The sequence below is a fragment of the Melanotaenia boesemani genome, chromosome 4 (assembly GCF_017639745.1).
Source record: "Melanotaenia boesemani isolate fMelBoe1 chromosome 4, fMelBoe1.pri, whole genome shotgun sequence".
NCBI classification, from domain to species: Eukaryota; Metazoa; Chordata; class Actinopteri; order Atheriniformes; family Melanotaeniidae; genus Melanotaenia; species Melanotaenia boesemani.
The window spans coordinates 34968668-34989484 of record NC_055685.1 but is presented as its reverse complement, the minus strand read 5'-3'; the positions used below and the strand labels follow the sequence as shown (position 1 = coordinate 34989484).

Below are 20817 nucleotides of genomic sequence, written 5' to 3'. Positions count from 1 at the left end.
ACTTATTTGCTAATTTTGTCAGGTCACATCTACAGTTTAGTCTGTTATTAAACGGTTACTATCCAACTGACATATTTATCCGTTTACAACTGAGAGCGAAGGCGCGACTCATGCTGCATTTGATGTTAACTGGGAAATTGGACGTTTAAACGCCTACTAAGGGCCCATTTAAATATTCGTGGTTATATCTTCTCACCTCACGCAGAGTGAAGGTATTTCCCGTCTATTTCTATAAAATTAAGATACACACAAAAATAAAATTAATGACACACCTAGGAGGAGTTATCATCAGAAAATATTAAACTTGAGGGAAAAGGGGAAAGGCGCATTTCTTATAATTTAGAGTCAAATGTGGTTTTGTTGTTTAGGCTCAATTCCAATATAACCCTACAACACACACCCCCATACTTTTTCTGATTACTTCAGGTATAATCCTTCATAAATCAGTGCCTAGATGTCTGATGTCTAATCTTCTTCCCACGTTTCAGCAGTCCATTTCGACTGTACTTGAAGACATCTTTCACGCTCTCCATCTACGCAAACTGCGCACGGCCGTTATAGAGCCTGTTTTGCTGCACTGTTCAACCGCACACCGTTATTTCGGCCAAGCAGTTATTCACTGTCCATTATACCCAACTGATTCCCGTGTTTTTCCCTACATTTTCTCATTGGGAGTCACAGTAGGTCAACTGCACAAGAAACTTGTGCTGTTTTTTTTTGCGCGAAGAAGCAGTTTTAAGGAAGGCTTTTCCCCCTGCAGTTACAAGAAGGCGCAAGGTTTGTGTGTGCGCGCGTTCATTGATTCTCTCCATCCCCTCCTGTGCGACATTCCTGCTGTTAGCAAGCTAGCGGTTGCTATTCATTAATTTCTGCTTTCTAATAAAACATTTTAGATAACGTCTTTTACCTCAACTTGATCATTTCCAGCTTCCGTTTCAAACGTAATGACGTGTTTGATTAGCGAACTCTCTGTTTTAGCCCTTCAGTTATTAGCTAAACTCTTGTTATGCTAACGTTTGCTGTTGCTGGCGCGCCGTTCTGCTACAGTAGCTAGCATTAGCACGGAGCAGGTGTTGCGGACTGACCTATTCATATAAGAGTTTGGATATTGCAGTGCTCGATGGCAGCCATGTTAACTTCACAGTCATGTCCTATGATGTTTATTTTACATAATTTTATAAGGCCTATACTTTTGTTCTAGAAAGCGATGATAAAGCTGTTTTGGTGCTTAATATCAATGAGATGCTTGCACCAGCGCATTAACTGTTAACCAGGACGACAATAACTTAAATTATTTTAGTTGTTGGGGTGAACTTTTTTTTTATTTTTTAGCCTGTAATAGCTCAGGCTGTTGATGAAAGAGACTAAAGCTCATTGGATTAGATTTGTCTTGTCATGATAAGCTTTGTATAATGGCTCTGGGGTGCAGAATAATGTAATGACAGTGACAGCTGCACAGCTAAAAACTAATTTTTTGGGGGGGAGTGGGACCACATTGCAGACAGTTCGTCTTCTCAGTGACTCAGTTTATAAATTTTTTATTTACGTATTAATTTTTTCTTGCAACTGAGTCATAAAATGGTCAGTTTTAACACCTGTCTGCAAGTTCAAATGCTGTTTTAAGTGACCCTCAAAACCAACGGCGTACACCGTAAATGCAAAGACTTAATTTGTTTTGTGCCAATTCATTATGACAGTTAACAATATAGTCAATTTCAATCCAATTTATTGTGGTCCAATTATACTGCAATTAAAGCAAATCCATTATATGATTCTCATTAGTCCATTTTATAATAATCATGTAAAGGTATAGGTCAAATCATAAAAACAATTGCCTGAAACCAACTGATTGCATTGAATCTTTTTTGATTCGGTCCCACGTCCTGAGCATGCTCGGGACAGGAGGGCCACAGTGGAGAGAAAAAATCCTTTAAACAGGAAAGAAAATCCAGCAGAACCAAACTCCGTTCCTTTTGTGACTCTGGGTCTAATGAAATGTTCAATTAACATGTTTTTTATTAATCCTTTCAGCTTATTTATGACTTTAGTAGAAAATGTAACAGTTGACCAGCCTGTCAGGTATTATTTGTTTTATTATCATTATTTGAGATAACCATGATCATTCATTTGCATTAAAAAGGGAAATAAATGGATACAGGATGTCATAACTTTCACGGTCTGAATTGTTTTGTTAGATTTTTTTTTTTTTTTTTTTTTTTTTGATGTTTGTTTTGTTTTTTTTAGAAATAGATTTGAAATAATCAGGAGGGATAACATAAACTATCTCCAGCATACATTTTCTATATTTATTTTATTTTGACTGTATGAAAGCTTTTGTTGTCTTTTTTCAGTGACTAATATAAAAAAATTATACCTAAAAATCAGGGCTGTTAGTGAGTCTGATCAGGATGGTTTATTGTCAAGATTTTACTTTTAAAAATAAACAGTATAATTTTGACAGGTTTTTGTGTCTGGTTGATTGTATGGTCTCTCACAGCACTATTAATACTCTTGTATGCAAACCGAATGAAAATGAATGTTAAGCAGGAATTGAGGGAAGCCTGCTGCTGTTCTGTCTGCGTTGATGCTTTTCATTTCCTCCATCTCAACAAAGAGCAAGGCGGTGTGGGCTGATCAATAGTGGCTTTATTGATTCTGCTGTTTGATGTCATAATGCAGCGCTCTGATTTCAGCTTTATGAAAGAGATTGTCTGTTATGATTTTAAATGCATATTATTCCTTTGTATGTTCTGTGAGAACATTCGTGTTAGACAGATTTTTAAAGCACAGATCTGTCTGGAGTTGAAAGGCTCCTGACATAAACATGAGATAAGGATGCGTTCAAGGACACAGTTCTCACATTTCTCACATGATACAATAATGTGACTGCAGTTTTTTTTTTTTTTTTTAAGGTCACTTACTCACACACACACTCATCCCTCCATCACTTTACACTTATTTTAGCTATTTATATCACTGACACAGCACACACAGTTCATTGTGCTCCATAAATAAAACCTATCTCAGTCGCACTGGCACTCTTCTCTTTCCCCCTCCCTCATCCTCCCTACCACGCCCCTCTCATCCTCGTTTATCTCACACTTTGCTCACTCCCTTCCCCTCCTCAGATGAAGTTGGGTGGAGGCTGGATGTGGCGCCTGCTGCTCCTGTCCTCCCTGGCTGTGGCAGCCATTGCGGCCCACGGGAAGCAGCCAGAGACCGACGTCTCAGATATTGATGATGATATGGGCTTGGACGAGGAAGAATTGAAAGTTCTCATGGCAGAGGATGAGGAAGCAACAGTGATGGATGAAGAGCAGTCTAATGACGCGGATGAAAAAGGATCTGTAACGACTGAAACTGATGCCAATGTCTCCTTCCAGGTCAGAAACCAGCCGTAAATCATCTTGTCTGGAGTTTAAACTTGTGAAATCATCGTATCTTTTCATGCATTCCAGGTAACCTATAAGACTCCTGTCCCCACTGGAGACGTGTACTTGGCTGAGACATTTGACGATGGTTCATTGGACAGGTATTAGTTGACACACTGCTAAAAAAAAATCTGTTTTATGGATGCTATAAAATAAGGTCAGTGGTTCTGCGCAGTTAAACTTTGTGATTTTATCTCTGTAGGTGGAAGCTGTCAAAGACGATGAAGGAGGACGCAGATGATGACATCGCCAAATACGACGGTTAGTGTGTGTTCTCCCCCTCTGCTCATCCAGATGTGTGGGTGTGTGTTATCGTCGCACAGTCGCGTGTCATGTGTGAGTCAGATAAGATATTTGCAAGGGAAGGTTGAATTTTTGTTCTACTACGTATGAACTGTCCATCTCTGCCCTTTCTGATGGCAGGGAAGTGGTCTGTGGAACAGCTGAAAGAGAACAAGGTTCCAGGAGACCAGGGCCTGGTGCTCAAGTCCCGGGCCAAGCATCACGCCATTGCTGCAATGCTGGACAAACCCTTTGTCTTTGAGGACGAAACTCTGGTTGTTCAGTGCGTTCAGTGCACAAGCACAGACCCTTTTTTAACTTGATGTTCAGAAAATAATGATATTAACCTGTCAAGTTGTTTGTCTGTCCTCTGGTTCCAGGTATGAGGTAAATTTCCAGGATGGTATTGACTGTGGAGGAGCATACATCAAACTGCTGTCAGATGTTGACAATCTCAATCTGGTTGGTATACATGTTCAGCATTGCGTCTTAGTAAAGCTGTTTTTTTTGTTTTTTTGTTTGTTTTGTTTATTTCCAAATAAGCTTAGGAAGATGTCACCAGATCAGTTGATGAGATTATCCCCAGTAGGGCTGGATCCAAATATTTCATATTATTATTTAATATGTATTTGGACATTAAGCGTAGACTAGAGATGTCACCTTTATTTAGAATCAAAGTTGTTTTTTTTGTTTGTTTTTTTTTTGCCAGGTACTGTAAACAGCATTTACAGTGCTTGGAGTTTGTTGTGGTGTCAGGTGAAAAAACAAAGCAAAGATTGCAAACAGACAAAGAAACAAACAAAAGGCTATTTACAAATATACAAATGTTTTACATATGTACACATTAAAATAAGGTTAGAAATAAAATAAGATAAATAAGGGACTTATGAGTTGGTCAGGAGAGTGAGGTGGGTTGGGTAAACGTTAATATAACCCTGTTACTCTGCTTTTACCTTTACTTTAGTGTGCATAGCTGGTGTTTATCCTGCAGGAAAATGACTTAATCCCTTTGTTTGGAGGGAATAACTTCCTCTGCCATATTTTCTACTCTTGACACGCCTCTTCTGCAACTAACATGGAATGAAAACAAAGCAACACAAGCAGTAACTCACGGATGTTGTGTAACTTTGTTTTTGTTTCATGTACGAGTTGCAATGATCTAATATGGTTCAGACTTAATTCTTTATGGAAACGGACAATATTGATCTTTAAGATTAATTAATCATGGCATCTGAAATTAAGTAATCACAACACCTCTAATATAAACATACAGTTCTGCATGAAAGTCTTGAGCTACCCCTCGTTTTTTAAAAAATATACTGTTTGTACTTTCAGGAAAACAGGAAACAGCTACAGGGATTTATTTAACAGCAGATCCAAGACTGACTTATCATATTCAGTGTTTCTTCTCTGCTTCGCGCTGTAGGAGCAGTTCCATGACCGTACATCCTACACCATCATGTTTGGACCTGACAAATGTGGCGAGGACTACAAGCTGCACTTTATCTTCCGCCACAAGAATCCTCTGAACAAAGACATGGAGGAGAAGCATGCCAAGAGGGCTGATGTTGACCTGAAGAAGTTCTACACTGACAAGAAAACTCACCTTTACACTCTGGGTATGTAAACTAATAGAAAATAATAATCATTTTTTTTTTATTTAATTTTTTTTTTAACTTTGCTGACTTTGGTCTGCTATCAGTTCTGAACCCAGACAACAGCTACGAGATGTTCATCGATCAGTCGAGCGTGAGCCGCGGCAGCTTGCTGCTTGACGTGGTGCCTCCTGTCAACCCACAAAAGGAGATCGATGACCCAAACGACTCCAAGCCAGAAGACTGGGATGAAAGGGCCAAGATTCCCGACCCCGAGGCTGTGAAGCCTGATGACTGGTGACTGTCGCATCCATATTAGTAAACCAAAGCGAATGTTTAAATTATTCTGGCAGCATGCTGGATATGTGGAGACATTTTGGTAACTTGCTAAAGGGGCTATAGTCATGTTGAGTTCATCTACCAATGGTGTGAGAGGAACACAACTTTGCTCTCAACCAAACACATTACCAACCAATCAGAAGCTGAGTAAGGCCTTACTCAAAATGATTGGTAATTCTAGCATAACCTGGGACACGCAGACCTTCTATGATAATAATAGTGTTAATTATTTACATCAAGTATTTATAGGGGGAGTGGTAGCATAGTGGGCTTGGGTCTGGAAAACCAGAGCATGAAGATTCATTAACGCAGTTTCTGTCATACCTGTATTTATTTATGAAAATGCATATAAAGCTCATTTTATTTATTTGTGTGTTTGCATGTAGACCCGACCGACCGGACCAGGTCCTGTTTGAGATTATTGCATTCAGACTGAGTACTTTAGCCACCATCTGACCTGTCTTGGTATTGATGAATAGCTTTGATACATCTGTAGTCTCTTACTGTCAGGAGCCCAAATGGCAGATAAGTTGATATGAAACTGAGCAGTCTGTAATTTTTTAAAGAGGAAAAACTTAGAATGTTTTGTGTTTAAATAGACAATCCTGGGCGGAATAAACTCCATTAAAAAAAAATAATAATAATAAATTGACATGCCTAAGCACATCCCCACACAGCACGCATTGATGTGCCATCCTGGATGAGCTGCACTACCTGAGCAGCTTCTGTGGGTGGCAGACGCTTCATGATGTTACGTCTAGTGGTGAGGGCACTGGCAAAATGCACACCTGAACAAAAACCATCCAGAAAGGATGAAGACACGACAGGGAAATGGTCTGTGGCCCCCATCTGCAGGAACGTTCCTTTATAGGGGTTGTCTTGCTAATTGTCTCTCATTCCACCTGTTGTCTGTTCTATTTGTACAACAGCAGGTGTGTGTGTGTGTGTATATATATATATATATATAAAAACTTGTTCATCATGTGAAGGTTTTGTCTCAGATTTCACATATTTCAATGTAAAGACATCAACCTGTAATGTGTTTGTGTTTTCAAGGGATGAAGATGCGCCTGCAAAGATCGAGGACCCTGATGCGATGAAGCCAGAAGACTGGCTGGATGATGAACCAGAGTTTGTTCCTGACCCAAATGCTGAGAAGCCAGAAGACTGGTGAAGACATTCACATTCAGCAGCCTGTGAATTCTGCTGTTTATACAACGGAACAAAGCCACAGCCTAAAAGCTCACTGATGTGCTACAATCTATGTGTGCAGGGATGAGGAGATGGATGGAGAGTGGGAGGCTCCGCAGATTCCCAACCCAGCCTGTGAGACGGCGCCTGGCTGTGGGGAGTGGAAGCGTCCCATGATCAACAACCCTCAGTACAAGGGCAAATGGAAAGCCCCTCTGGTGGACAATCCTAACTATCAGGTAACAAATAACTTGCTTTATTTTCATGGATGTGTGATTATTAGAACATCAATAAAGGAGCAGCCAAGGCCTTTTTCTTCTCATCATGTCCTCCACTTTCTTTGACTCCCCAAGGGAGTCTGGAAGCCCCGCAAGATCGATAACCCAGATTATTTTGAGGACCTGCAGCCATTTAAGATGACACCGTTCAAGGCTCTGGGATTGGAGCTTTGGTCCATGACCTCAGATATCTACTTTGATAACTTCATTATCACCTCTCACAAGGAGGTTGCTGATCGCTGGGCCTCTGACAGCTGGGGTCTGAAGAAACTGGTAGCCAGTGCTAACGAGGTCAGTGTACAGCCTAATGGTTGCCAGAGGGTTGAACTAAACACCTGCTGCGTTATTAGGTATATGTACAGAAAATACTCACAACCTGATCTCTGCTCGTTTGTCCTTTTGTCACCTCTTAATCTCAACAGCCAGGGATTTTTGCACAGCTAATGATGGCAGCAGAGGAGCGACCGTGGCTTTGGGTGGTCTACATACTGACTGTTAGCCTGCCTATAGGACTGGCTGTGCTCTTCTGCTGGCCAAAGGTACCAAAAGTGTTCTGATTTTTACTGTCCTCTGATCATATCCACCATTTACATAAAAACCGTTCCTTCTTAACCTGACCAAAGCTGTTGATTTTTTTTCCAGAAACCGGATGATGACGATTATGTGTACAAAAAGGTAGATCTTCCCAAGGCAGATATAGAAGAAGAGGAAGAGGAGGAGGAGGATGAAGAGGGAGCAGCAGCAGATGAGGAAGAAAAAGCAGCTGAGGCTACAGAGGAGGCACCAGCTGCAGGTGAGACAGAAATCTAGTGGCCAGACTGTTGGGCAACATATTTCTTCATCCTCACCATCCCCACCTTTTACTTTGTTCTGTTTAAAGCCACAGAAGAGGAAGAGGCGGAGGATGATGACGCAGGAGGGGACAATCTAGAGGGGGAGGATGAGGAGGATGAGATGGTTGAGGAGGAGGAAAGAGAGGAGGAAGAAGAGGAGGCAAGCAAAGCTCCAGAGACAACATTAGAAGACGAGGTTTGTGTTGTTAGTTTTACCAGAGCTGGATACGTTTTTTTTTTTTGTTTTGTTTTTTTAGTTACATGATTGTAGATTTTCTGAAACAAAGAAATAGAAAAGAAACATACATTTTCAAAACTTTGCCTTCTATATCAACTCAAACCTCATTGATTTTTCGAACAAGGTAAATTATTTTTTAAATATTAAGGTCATGTTCCAACAGTCAAGTTGAGGTGTATCCAGTGAAGTTTATCATTGGACATTGGAATATTTGGAGCCTTAAAACATGAACTTTTTAAACCAGGTCCCAAACTGAATAAATGGGGGTCAATAAAATCTGCTATGCAATAATATTTTAAAACATATCCTTAAGAAAAAATACTTAGTAGGCCACACATTGAGCATCCAGTGACTTTTCGTCCATGTGCTGCTGTGGTTTGGTGAGGTCAATGAGCTGGACGAGCTACGGTAGTGTAGTTGTAATGTCTATCCTGGTAACCTTGATTTTCTTGCACCGTTTCATCAATGAAACATGTCTGAGAAACACCACAGTGCCGATGATTTGTCCATATTAAAAAAAAAAAGTAAGACTATACATTGTTACTTTAACTTTGGAAAGCATTAAGCCAAACATGGTTTCAAGCATGGCAGTTGCATGACGGGGCTCTTAAAGGAAACTAGGTTAGGAACAACTTTGTACACTTCTAAGTTCATTGAATGAGGTGCTGCAACTTGAAGTAGTTGAGGTTTGTTTATTTTTATTTTAATTCTCTATTAAAACTATTTTCCAAGTTAAAAGAGTGAGAATCAGCTGACAGGTCAGCCTGCTACATAACTGCTGTCAGTGCATCTCCTCTTTTTGTTGCAGCCACATTTTTACACATGCAGTCCATTTCTGTTTTTATGATCAGTTTTTCAGGACGACAGTAACAACCTGCATGCTTTCTTTAATATCTTAGCTTCATCAAACTTCGCAGGTATTAAACTCACTAGGCCTCATTCACCGGTATCTTCTTACAAATCTTTCGTTTAACTTTAGAAAACCTCCGATTCAGAACTGTTCGTAGACCGTAAAATTGTTCACATTTTCCCTCTTAGATTGAAAGTTAAAAGGACATGCTGGCTGGCTGTAATTTGCATATGAACCCCACAAAATGTCAAGACTTACAAACCATCTGTGGAGACAGAACATAATGCTGAAAGAATTAATAAAAGTAAATTATAATAAAGACGCGCCCAGAAACCTGTTCGTCTTCTTTTTAAAGAAGCGGTGTAGTGGCTAAAGGGAAATTCTTACACCTGTGCATCTCATGGATTAAAACTTCCAAGCTAGTCTGAAAGTCAGTGGTTTTATTCACCAGATATTCAGCAGAGAATCTGGCCTTTATACAAAGATTTTCACAAATGCCACAATCTTTGGATAAAGTTTATAAGTAGGACTTTAAAACAAGTTTGTGAGAACGGTTGGTGAGTGTGGCCCATTGTTGGCTGTGACCCTCCGCTTTAATGTTAAGAAGCCAGGAAGCTCTATAATCTATAAATAAAATCTTTAAAACTCTTCTAAATGCATTATCTCAGCACCAAGAATCTTACAGGATGACTGAAATGACATGTGCATGACCACAGTGAAACGCAGTTTCATGTTTTCATTGTAACCACGGAGGTTTATTTCTCTGGGATTAAAATGTCTGGAAATTTATTTGACTCGAGTTGAGCATGGGCTGGCGACGTGTTATTCGGAGTGCCGGAGTCTCTGTTAATCAAGGCCTTTTTGCTCTCTGTGTTAAATTCTGACCCACAGATGAAGGATGCAGGAGATGTTGCCGAAGAGAGCCACAAACAAGCTGTGAGGAAGAGGAGGGTACGGAAAGACTGAGGAGGTGAATTCCTCATCGGCTGTCTTCTCTCTTCAAATGGAGAGGAGGTGGAATCCCTGTTGCTGCTCCCTCCTCTCTGAGCGGAGCAGCATGCATTCCCTCCAACCTAACTGGTAGCCTGCAGTCACCCGGCTGCCCCAATCCCACGTCCACACCCACCCTGGTTTGCGATCTCAGCAACCACATCCCGCGTCACGCCACATAATGTTTCCTCCTCCTCCCGTCTGCTCGTTCAGATGGGCTGCCTGGAGATTTAACTCACCACTTTCCTCCATCTCAAGCGTCTATGCTTTCTTCTGTTCCACAAACTGTTACTGTTAAAACGCCCGTCAGCCTGAAAAACCCACGTCTTCACCCCGTCTCTAGTGTCGGTCTCCTCTCTGCACATAAGCTTCGTATATCTAGCAGTTCGAGTTTTCAGTGATGACGGCAGAGTGTCATTTTACAGCATATCACTGGGGCTACATCTCTAAAGTTAGATTTTTATTCTTGTGTCCTTGTTTCAAAGAACATGGTTGAGGACACTGTGTGGGGAAAAAGTTCCTGTCTCGTTGGAAATAGTTTGGGTTTCAAGGACAGGAGAGGATGTCGGACTGTGAGAGAAGGCTGAAGGAGATGTTACTGCAGAGTAAGCAGGAAAATTCACCTCAGCTTAGGGTTAAGATTACCTCCTTAAAATGGATTTTTCTGTTTAGATAAAAACTTAAAAAAAAAAAAACAGTTTGTTGTTTGCATTGTTTTTTATATATACTGTTATAGAAATTTCATAATTAGCACTTATAACCCTATTTATTGGTTTTAGTCTTCTTTTCTGCGAGTATGAATGAAGGTTTTGATATTGCCGTGTTTTGACAGACTTGAGACAACTTAAGAACACGCTGAGTCAAAGTCAACGAAATGCTAAAAAAAAAAGTGACATGTCAATGTTTGCACAAGTAGGTACATTTTAATTGCCTTGGCCATCAGTTGTAGGACAGAATTCTTCTGGTCTCTGCAGCTGGACATCAAACATGCCTCGTTCAGTCGGTACACGGCAGTGCTTTCCCACGACGTCTCAAAACTGGAGGTCACATCTTAGTTTGCTAAGGAAGACATTATTTTTATTTTTGTCTCAAGCTTTTGTAGTTCCCCCTCTTGCCAGATGCTGGCACATCTACCTGTTTACATTTGTTTGCAAATTGTACATTGCTCTTGGAAATAAAACTATTTAATACAAAAAGACTGAGACTCAAAAGTTTGATCAGATGAGTTTATCTCCATTTTGGGAATTATTTTCTGTTTTTGTGTCATGTTTTGCAGGTGATTAAAGACTGAAAGAGAGTAGTGATCTTGGATTTTTATTAAAACAAAAATATTTAAAAGACAAAGGTGCAGAGTGTCTACACACAAGATCCCATCATGTGTAGACGGGGCATTACACATGCCACACAAGTAAATACAACTGTTAAAACATCGAAAGTAGAAGCACTGGGCAGCGCAGACCTCTGCCAAACTACTGTCGTTTTTTTGCCAATGATTGCGGGCATTGTTTTTGAGTTAGAAGCTATAATGGCAAAATTATTATATCCCCATAGTACAGAATCCTTTAAAAAAAATCCTGGATTCAGATGGTGATCTGGATCACCCCGAAAACATAATAATTTGCTCCTTATTCCATTTGAGTTCCTGAAAATGTAATCAAAATCCATCCAAAACATTTAGAGTTGTGTTGTTAACAAACCAACACCGCCAAATACATGACCTCCACCTTAGTCATATCCGATATTCACTAAAGATAATTTATTCCTTGTTAAAAAAGACCAAAATTGTTTAAGCTTTTTATTGAAAAGTGGGTTTAATGGAGTCCAATTCTGCTCAGATTACTTTTCAGCATCCTCATCATCTGAGGCAGCAGACATCTTGAACACACCCTGTTTACTGCTGCACATCCTGTGTTAAACCCATCCTCCAGCACATGATGCATCTCAGCCCTGATGGGATCGATACCACTCAAGGTCTCTTTAACTGTCTTTGTTCCTCCAGCATATCTGACCTGTTGTCATTAACATGAGAATCAGACATTTACAATTTCTGACCCTGCAAATACTTCAAATGGAGGGAAGAACGTGATTATTTAAATTAATCACTTGCAATTAAAACATCTGACGGTGCTAGTTTACTTTTAGTTTCTGTGCTTTACTTATTGTTGAGCTCTACACATATTCATTTACTATTGCTTACAGGTTCTCAGTGGCTTTATACAGTCTGTAACTTGCTTATTATTTATAGCATTTTTCATTAGATCTACTAATCTGCCAAACAAACACTTGAGATATTACTTATACATGCCATCTAAGTACATTCTCTAACACTGTTGAGTTTACCACCGTTTAAACTGAGGTCTCAGATCAGACTGCTGCACAAAATACTTGAGAAAAAAAAAGAATAAATTACTGCTGATATGAGATTCATGGTCACATGGTTTGTTATATTTATGACATTAACTTCAACGGTGTTTGAGACACAACATAATGTGAAAACAGAACATCTGCATGTCTCAAATGTAACCACTATCTGAAGCAAAAAGGAGACATTTTGAAAGGACAAATAACCTTCAGCCACCAAATATACATCTTTTTTGTGTGTTAGTGGTTAAAGGGTGATGTCTGTAGTATAGAAAGGAACACTGAGGGCCAGATTAATTTAATATTTATATCCGAGTCGACTGGTTGGGTGACTAAATCCGTTTAAGTTTTTTTCTATTTACATGGTTGGTTCTGACTCAGTTAAGCGGTTACGGAGAACAAACCCGTCTCTACGGTGGGTTTTCTCTCCCAGCCGCGCTCCAGACTTCGGGTTTTCTTGTGAAACTTTCTCACTTCCGCTTGCCCTTGGTGTCGGTGGTCTGGAAGACGCTGGATGCTGACATAAGGTTCTCGATGTACTGACCCAGGACCTGGTTCTCAGACTTTAACTTCAAGTTCTCCTCTTTGACTGCATCAACCCGTGCAGAGAGGTCTGAAACAGAGCAGGAGAGAGAGCTGAAACCGCTTCAAAGTTGAAGCTTCCCGTCTGGGTTTTCATCTCAAAAATGATGAACAGGAAATCTAAATGCACTTCAAAAATGTTGGACAAGGGCACTTTAGAGAAAGTAAATGTGTGAGTCTTGCAGCTACTTTTAGCACAGAAATGATTTAAGAAAAAAAAAAACTACATCCTATTTTTCTGTGCACACACCCTGGAAAACCAGAAGGAAAAATGTGTCTGCATGAGTTTTATGCTCCAGCTCTCCTCAACCTCGTTCCTTCTCTAGATGTAGGGCTGGAATCACCACCAAACTAAGGTGAATCAGTCGTGTATATGTGCTATCGGTAAGTCACACAAGAGAAAGGTCACTGTTGTCAACAGAAAAGGAAAAAAAATTATTTTTTAAAGTTAATCTCTAAATTTTATAAATCTATATTGAATTGAATGGTTAAGTCTGATTCGATTTAAATCAAATGATTAATTCTTTTAAACCTTTTTTTATCTAGATGTCCACACGTTTTTGGTTCACCGGTGAAAGCTGGGACTTCTTCTATATGAAAGGTTCATCATATACGTTTAGTTTATTTGGTTTAACTAACTAACAATGAAGGTGGAGATAAGTGGTAAAGTCACCTCAGGAACTCTGACTCTGAAGATGTAGGTGTTGATGATAAAACTGAATTATTTTGATAGGAACCAAATCTACACAATCCAAAACTGACAGTTTTCCACATCACAGCTGATAACTGCTCCGTTTCCTCCTCCCCTCAGGTCAAGGTCAAGAGTCTGAGTGTCATCCTCGAGAGCACAGTCTCATTCTGATCCAGGGCCCTATGATTTCCGCAATGCGGAAAATGCAGGCAGGTTTTGAGAATACAACACACAATCTCTCTCACACACACACAAATCTGAGCCGAAAGTATAGAACTGAAGGTGCTATCAGAGAGGAAAAAACAGAGATGAGGTAAATATAACTATATACATTAAAACAGACTAAATAGGTTTTTAAAAAATTAAAACAGAGTAAAAAATAGTAAATTAAGAAAAATAAATTATAGAGGTGAATTAAATAACAAAATAAAGCAATAAAATACAACTAAAATTAGAATGAAATACTTTAAAAAGCTAAATTAAATGACCTTTATCAACTGAAATGAAAGCGAGGTTGAAAGCTTTTTTACTTTGGTTTTGAGCTGGCAGGGCTCAAGTCTCCCTCAGAAAGTCAGCGACCCCTATGAAACACCAAAACTGACCAAGAAATGTAGAAATGCTGCCATGGGTGTTTCTAGAAAAAATGAAAAAGCTGCTTCTGTGTTTGGTGATCGAGTTAGAACCGAGGAGGAGCGTCTATCAGACTCGCTCTCCCCGAATGTTTGAGTTCCTGAAGCAGATCAGTGGGGAAACGTATCGGTAGACACTGACAAAACTACTCGTAGGAAAGACTGCCGAGTATTAAAATAAAAGCATTGCTGCAGGCCTCCCCCTCTGGCTTTGACCCCTTTAACAGCTATTTTTTATAGTGGTACTAAAGCTCAAAACAACAATATAGTCCTGCAACTGTGTCAAAGGGCCAAAATAATAATGTCTTTAGAAAAAAATATATATAGGAAAATATTTTCCTATTGAAGTGGTGAAATTTTATACATCCTACGCATGCTTAGACACACACCCCTGGAAAAAAGAAGGTTACAAAGTAAAACAGAATTCGGGAGGAAACTGATTTCACAGGGTGCTACCAATCCCACATCAATACCACGTTACTCACAAGTCATATAAAAAAACTTGAGAATGTACTGAAATTTAATCTTAGAAAATGTAAACATATTAGACATTCTTTGACTTATGACACTGTGTGGAGTCTGTATGCGAGTGTGTTTGGAAATTTTAACTGTAACTCTTTTTTTTCTCCTTTAATTGTTTTTAAATTTTAGTGCATGTTTTAAAAAGTGGACATGGTGCCTTTACATATTTTAATTTCTTATCCCGAACTGAGTAAATTATGTCTACACGGAAACTTCCAACACAAGTTGCCATGGTGACACATCCCAGTTAGGAGTGAACCACCTTCAATACAGGAAAATCCCAGTATTGAACCTCAAGTTACCTCAAAAAAGTCTGTGTTCACATAATTACATAAAACATAACATCCTAATCTTTCTGTTCTTTCACACTTCTACTGGTCAAACTGCCTGCCTCTAAATCTGAAGCATGTCTGTATTTTTTATAAGGCATCAGTTACAGGAATCCCTGGATAAAAACAACACAAAGAAAAAATGTTAATAAAAGGTTCTGAAAAGTCAGTAGATGGAGCAAAACAACAACAAAAAGTTGCAACATGTTTTAGAGGTGCGCTCTCTTGTATGATCGTGCATTGTTTCGGTGGTTTGCATTGGTAAGCGATGAGCCAGTGTTACAGGTGTATGTAATATAATGTTTTGTATATCTGCTGCGATGAATGCATCTCTATAGAAAACTTACTTTGTATAATCTAGTCTTGGCAGACTAAAAATTAAAATGGATGAAAGGATTGTTTTTTTTACCTTCCAGTGTGTGTTGAAGTTCCAAAACTTGGTTTATCAACCTTGTCTTCTCCTCCATCTCCACCTGGTTCTCCATGTCTCCTGAAGAACACACAGACTTTTACTTTTACAAGAATAAAAAAAAACATGTATTAACATGTGAGGCGTTCATTGTGTTATAAAACATACCGTCTATGTCGCAGTTCATAATGAAAACTTCGTTCTCCTGCTTAGTATACAGGGCTGCAGATCTGCTTTCCACTGTGAGAGAAAAAGGACAAAGTACAAAGTTCAGAGAGGTGATAACACTGGGAGCATGATGCTGTACGATGGTGCTAATGTTAAACATATAGGCAGAGATTTTACACTGCTTTCTACTTCTATGACAAGTATATACTGAAAAATGTGGGTGTTATTCTTTATGTCAGATGTGGTAGGTTGTCAGATTGACAGTCAAACTTACACCATGAAAACAGAATGAAGTTATTTATAGAGAATATAATAAAAACTATTATTAAATCAAGCACAGCATGATGGATACAGGACATCTTTCACATAATACTAGATAACGCACATGATTTGAAGCGACACACTTCCATCCTCCATCTATTTATCAAAAGAACAGTTTTTTAAAACAAAACTAAATTAAAGATAAAGACAATGTGAACAGTATTTCAGGATAGGTGACAACAGTAGCAGGAACCACACCCAGCGTGTGAGGTAATGCTGCCTGCTACTGACCAGCTGAAGAATCAATAACATTTTAGACTTAGCTGACGCCGTCTACTTTCTAATAAGATTATTTAACGTAGCAATTGAAAGCAAAAGTTTAATGCTGTTTACACGAGCGACACACCGCGAGGGTTGATAGCATCATCAACCAGCCATAACAGACTCAATCGTATCATCCTTGTCCGATAATGGGTGTATGTACATTAGGCATATAAGCTAACTAGCTTAGCGGCTAGTCATGCTAACGGATCTGAACTCTACGCGACTTCAGACACTAAATACGTGAAAAATTTCGCACTAGTGGCAACAAAAAGTAATTATCTTGACAGCAACACATTCAGTAGCGGTTCTATTCTAACTACATTCAATAGGATCGTCGGACATTGGAGGAAGAACAGCTAACAGTTAAAGCTCACTTCTGCTAATGGCTAGCTTTAGCTTCAAGTTTAAAAAGCAAGCAGGGATTTTTTTCCCCCTCGGTTTTCTAAACAAATGAGCTAATTGTAAATCTACCCACCTACAATAAAAAAACGAGTCTCCTGTAAACAGACTACTGTGCTGATGAAGAGAAGGAAAATGATGATGATGATAACAGCTGAACTTCATCAATTGACCTCATCACTGTGCGTACATGACCCCACCGACCGATAGGGGGAGCAATACACCGTACATAGACGGTTAAGCTAAAACACACAGACACTGCATCCCTTAAAATAAACATTTTACTTTTTTTTTTTTTCGAATGCTTGATAGCAGAAGTTGGAAATGGAAACCTGACCAGCAGTTTCAGCTTACAAAATCTGTTGTTGTGCATACTTTATTATCTCCCAGTCTGCCTGACTGCATGCATGTAGAGTTTGCTGACTGCTCTGAGCATTAATATATGCATGCCTATGTGTAGTATTCCTGCTGCAGCCTCTGCGCCTCAGCTCACTCTGAGTCCATATGCTGCTGTTTGTTGGCCAAGACAACCCCTGAGGATGCTTCCTGTCCAGCCAACAGCAGTCTCTGCCCAGTTTATTCAGTCTTAAACCTCTTTTGCTTTACTTTTGTTCTGTGTGTGTTTGACACTTCCTAAGTTCCTCTGAACTATGCTTTATAGTGACAAAGAAATTTTTCAAAACATTAGAAATATGAGTTATAAAATATGTAGACACTAACTGTATGCACCTGAAGTCTAGAAATATTACTACAGTAAAGTTGTTGGATGGGATTTTATTTATTTATTTATTTATTTATTTATTTTTAATGTTTATCAGAGGAGTATTTAACATGACACTTCATAGTCTAGATACTTTGTAGTCTAGAGGAGAAGAATATATGCTTTTTATTTAATAAACTCGGTCATGTTATTGTGTGCATTGACGCCTGTAGCGTACATTTAATGAACCATATCTATTATTATTGTATTTTAATGTGAGGATGAATCATTAGTGTCAAAGCAGAATATTTGTAGATGCATTCAGTAGTTTATCATTTTTAATAAATTTTATCTCCAGTGAAAACCCACATAGAATGTTGCAAATGCTCATTTTGAGGCAAAGTGAATATTTACTGTGTGCATTCCTCAGTGTATAGAAAGTTTTATAAAAAAAAATGTATTTATTACTGTTTTATAATGACAAGATACATGGAAATGTCCAGGATTTCTAAATGCATTTTTTTATTCATTTATTTTTTTTGCTCTCCATAATCTCTTTGGTTGTTCTAAAAATATTTAGCTCACCCAATGATACAAAACTTGACATTTTTTGTTGTCATGGCTCTCAGCAGCTGTGGTGGACTGGTGACCTGTCCAGGGTGTAACCTGCCTCTCACCTGCTAACTGCTGGGATAGGCTCCAGCTTCCTTGCGACCCTGGACTAAGCAGATGTGAAATGGATGGATGAACGGGCTCTCAACAGGTCAAGGCTGAGTTATCATTAAACATCTAGGAATTTGTGTAAATGCATGCTAATTAGCGAAAATATGTTAAACTACAGCTCAATACCAACAAGGCCTTGCATTAACATCCAATCTTGCAAGTTTATCCAAAACATCAATGCCTGGATTGTTTTAGTTTGATCTTTTCTCTGACTGTGCAGGTTTGCTCACTATTATTCTGTTTTCTCAGACATCTACAAGATGTCCAGAAAGCCAGAGTCACTCTCAAAACATCTGGGAAAACTGCTGAAGGAAGTTCAGCAGCAAATGTACAGGTTTATTTGTGCTGAATATTTTATTATAGAAGTTTAAAAAAATGTCCTCTGCTGCTCTCAAATCTAGAGGCACAGTTCTACTCGTAATATTCCCTGCGTGCATTAAGAGAATGTTTATGGTTCATTAACTGTCAAAGACTTAGAAAATGTACATGAAAGATAAGTATGAATGGTTCAGGGTTGTGGTGTGGTTCGAAATGTGGTTTTAGAGAAGCTTTATTTCCACACTTCTTAAACATATTTAGTGTAAGCAAATGAAAACCAAAAGCAAAGCCTTGTTAGAAGCCACACCTCAGTGCTTTTACAGCACAACGCACCCACAGAACCACAATGGTTTAAAAAACTTGTTTCTGCCTTACTGACCTTTGTCCAGTCACACATTTCTAACATCTGCCAGTCATTTACCGCAGAGAAATAAAAAGGATGCAACGAGGTGGTCAGTTTAATTGTGTGAGGACAGTCACCTCACATCTTGAGGAGCGCGTCACACATGAACTTTTTCCTGTTTAAAAGGCAAACATCCAACTGATTGTGAAAATAACACAGTGATACATCATGAGAGATTTGATTTTACATGAGAAAATTATTTAAGTAAATTGTTTTGCCTGGCTGTAAGAATCTATGTTAGTGTTTGCTTTGGTTCCTTATAATGAAACCGGAAAGAGTTAACCAAACAGCAGCTATACCTGCGTCGTCTGCAAGCGAGATGGTCGTGAACGTCCCATCATCCTCGTCCACTGCAGCCTCTGGGGCCTGGGTCTCTTTGTTGTCCTCCAGGTCGGACTTTTTGTAAATTTTATCTCATACAGACGTTCGTTTGAGCCTTTAATGTTTGTTTCTGCTTTCCTTTGGCTCTACTCATTCACCTGCTGCTCAAGTCATTCACATCGTCACGGTTACCTGCTCTACCTGACTGGCAGCTCAGGTTACATAGCTGTCATGGGAATGGGTCGCCATGGCAACCCCTATGCATAAAAAAAAAAAACCCTTGCAGGAGAAGTACCAGGGGTCAAAGATTAAAGTCCACTAAGCTCGTGTGAAACTGGGCCATAAAGGAGACACAAAATCACACACTTACCTGACATTAAGAGCTGTGTTACGGGGGGTGTGTAAACAGCCAACAGTTTACATTACTGTAGCTGACAGTATAGTATAGATCTTAAACAGAAATTGTGATTAAAAACAATTATTTTTCATCCTGTTCAAAGAGAAATCTCCAGCAGAGTTTCAGATGGCTGCATCAGATCAGAGGGAGCAATCTGCCCACTGCTGGTTAAAACCAAACACTGCAGATGTTTCAGCTGAGAGCATCGTCCATTAACACTGCAGCTCACAGGAGCACATGATGGTCATGAACGAAAACATTTTCAAAGTGTCCAAATGTAAGCCAGCCTATAATTCATCCTCTGTAAAGTACAACAGCTGTAGGTGAACAAGGATGTTAAAAATCCTGATTTACTCAACTGGCCTCACCACAAGTAACAAGCTTACATAAGTTTATATATATTTATATATACATCTTTATATACTGGACATACTCACCCTGTCAGACCATATACTGTACATATTATTATTTATTATTTGTGTGTATATGTGTGTGTTCTTGTTTGACACCACCTGTCTGCTTCTGCTTACTGCACCTGTACTGTTGCAGCAAAGCAATGTCCCCACTAAGGGAAATAAAACCGATCTTTGGCTGAAATAAAGTTCAGCTTCTGGACAAAAAACCTCAGACTATTGAAGTTCTGTGTGCTTTGCAATGCTAGAAGAAGACATTAGACGATATATTATTAATTGTGAAGCCACCGTATTCTTAATTTACTTCAGGAGCTGAAAGACAACCTGGAAACTTGAACTAGAAGGAATAACACAACACCTGCTGAACCAAAGCTTTCTGCAGAGTTTCACATTCTTTTCCTTGATTGTTTGTTTTGTTTTGATGGACACATCACAACTTGTGTAGCTTGGATGTCATCATTTACATTTTACCTTTGATTTTCTCTTAGCTTAGAAGTGAGGAAACAGATTTATATTCACATGTCTTCATCAGCTGGAATCACAGCTCAGTAAAGATCCCAACTGCAATGATAGCTGGCTGTTAAGTAAGTCCAAAAAGTTATCCTTATTATTATTTACCTACATGTTAAGCTTGAATGAGTCTTTCTTACTTGTGAAAATGAAATTATGTGAAAAATAATTTTATTAATCCAGGGATGAATGTTTCTGCCTTACTGACCTTTGCCCAGTCACACATTTCTAACATCTGCCAGTCATTTACCACAGAGAAATAAAAAGAATGAATTGTTATGAATGAAGTAATGAATTAATCCCCAAATGGAAATTGTTGTGTTGAACTGG

General features: G+C 39.0%; 2 protein-coding genes across 7 annotated transcripts; one reads left to right on the top strand and one right to left on the bottom strand.

Moving 5' to 3' along the window:
• Positions 1-542: 542 nt before the first annotated feature.
• On the top strand, positions 543-10708 carry clgn (calmegin). The gene is made up of 15 exons (XM_041982485.1): positions 543-777; positions 3129-3383; positions 3459-3532; positions 3634-3692; positions 3855-3996; positions 4094-4175; positions 5140-5332; positions 5416-5605; positions 6704-6817; positions 6921-7077; positions 7192-7407; positions 7539-7655; positions 7759-7909; positions 7997-8145; positions 9929-10708. The coding sequence occupies exons 2-15, from the start codon at positions 3129-3131 to the stop codon at positions 10001-10003; spliced, it is 1974 nt and encodes a 657-aa protein (XP_041838419.1). The 5' UTR covers positions 543-777; the 3' UTR covers positions 10004-10708.
• A 620-nt stretch (positions 10709-11328) lies between these two features.
• Positions 11329-19340, bottom strand: scoca (short coiled-coil protein a). 6 transcript variants are annotated; one of them, XM_041982492.1, is made up of 4 exons: positions 19146-19340; positions 15719-15790; positions 15551-15628; positions 11329-13001 (listed from the first exon to the last, which is right to left on the bottom strand). In XM_041982492.1, exons 2-4 carry the CDS (start codon positions 15735-15737, stop codon positions 12859-12861), a joined length of 240 nt encoding a protein of 79 aa, XP_041838426.1. In that variant the 5' UTR covers positions 15738-15790; positions 19146-19340; the 3' UTR covers positions 11329-12858. The 6 variants fall into 6 exon arrangements, with proteins under 6 accessions (XP_041838426.1, XP_041838424.1, XP_041838421.1 ...); XM_041982490.1 differs by having other exon boundaries at positions 15551-15631; positions 19146-19336; XM_041982487.1 differs by lacking the exon at positions 19146-19340 and adding an exon at positions 16783-16917 and having other exon boundaries at positions 15551-15631.
• Positions 19341-20817: the final 1477 nt, after the last annotated feature.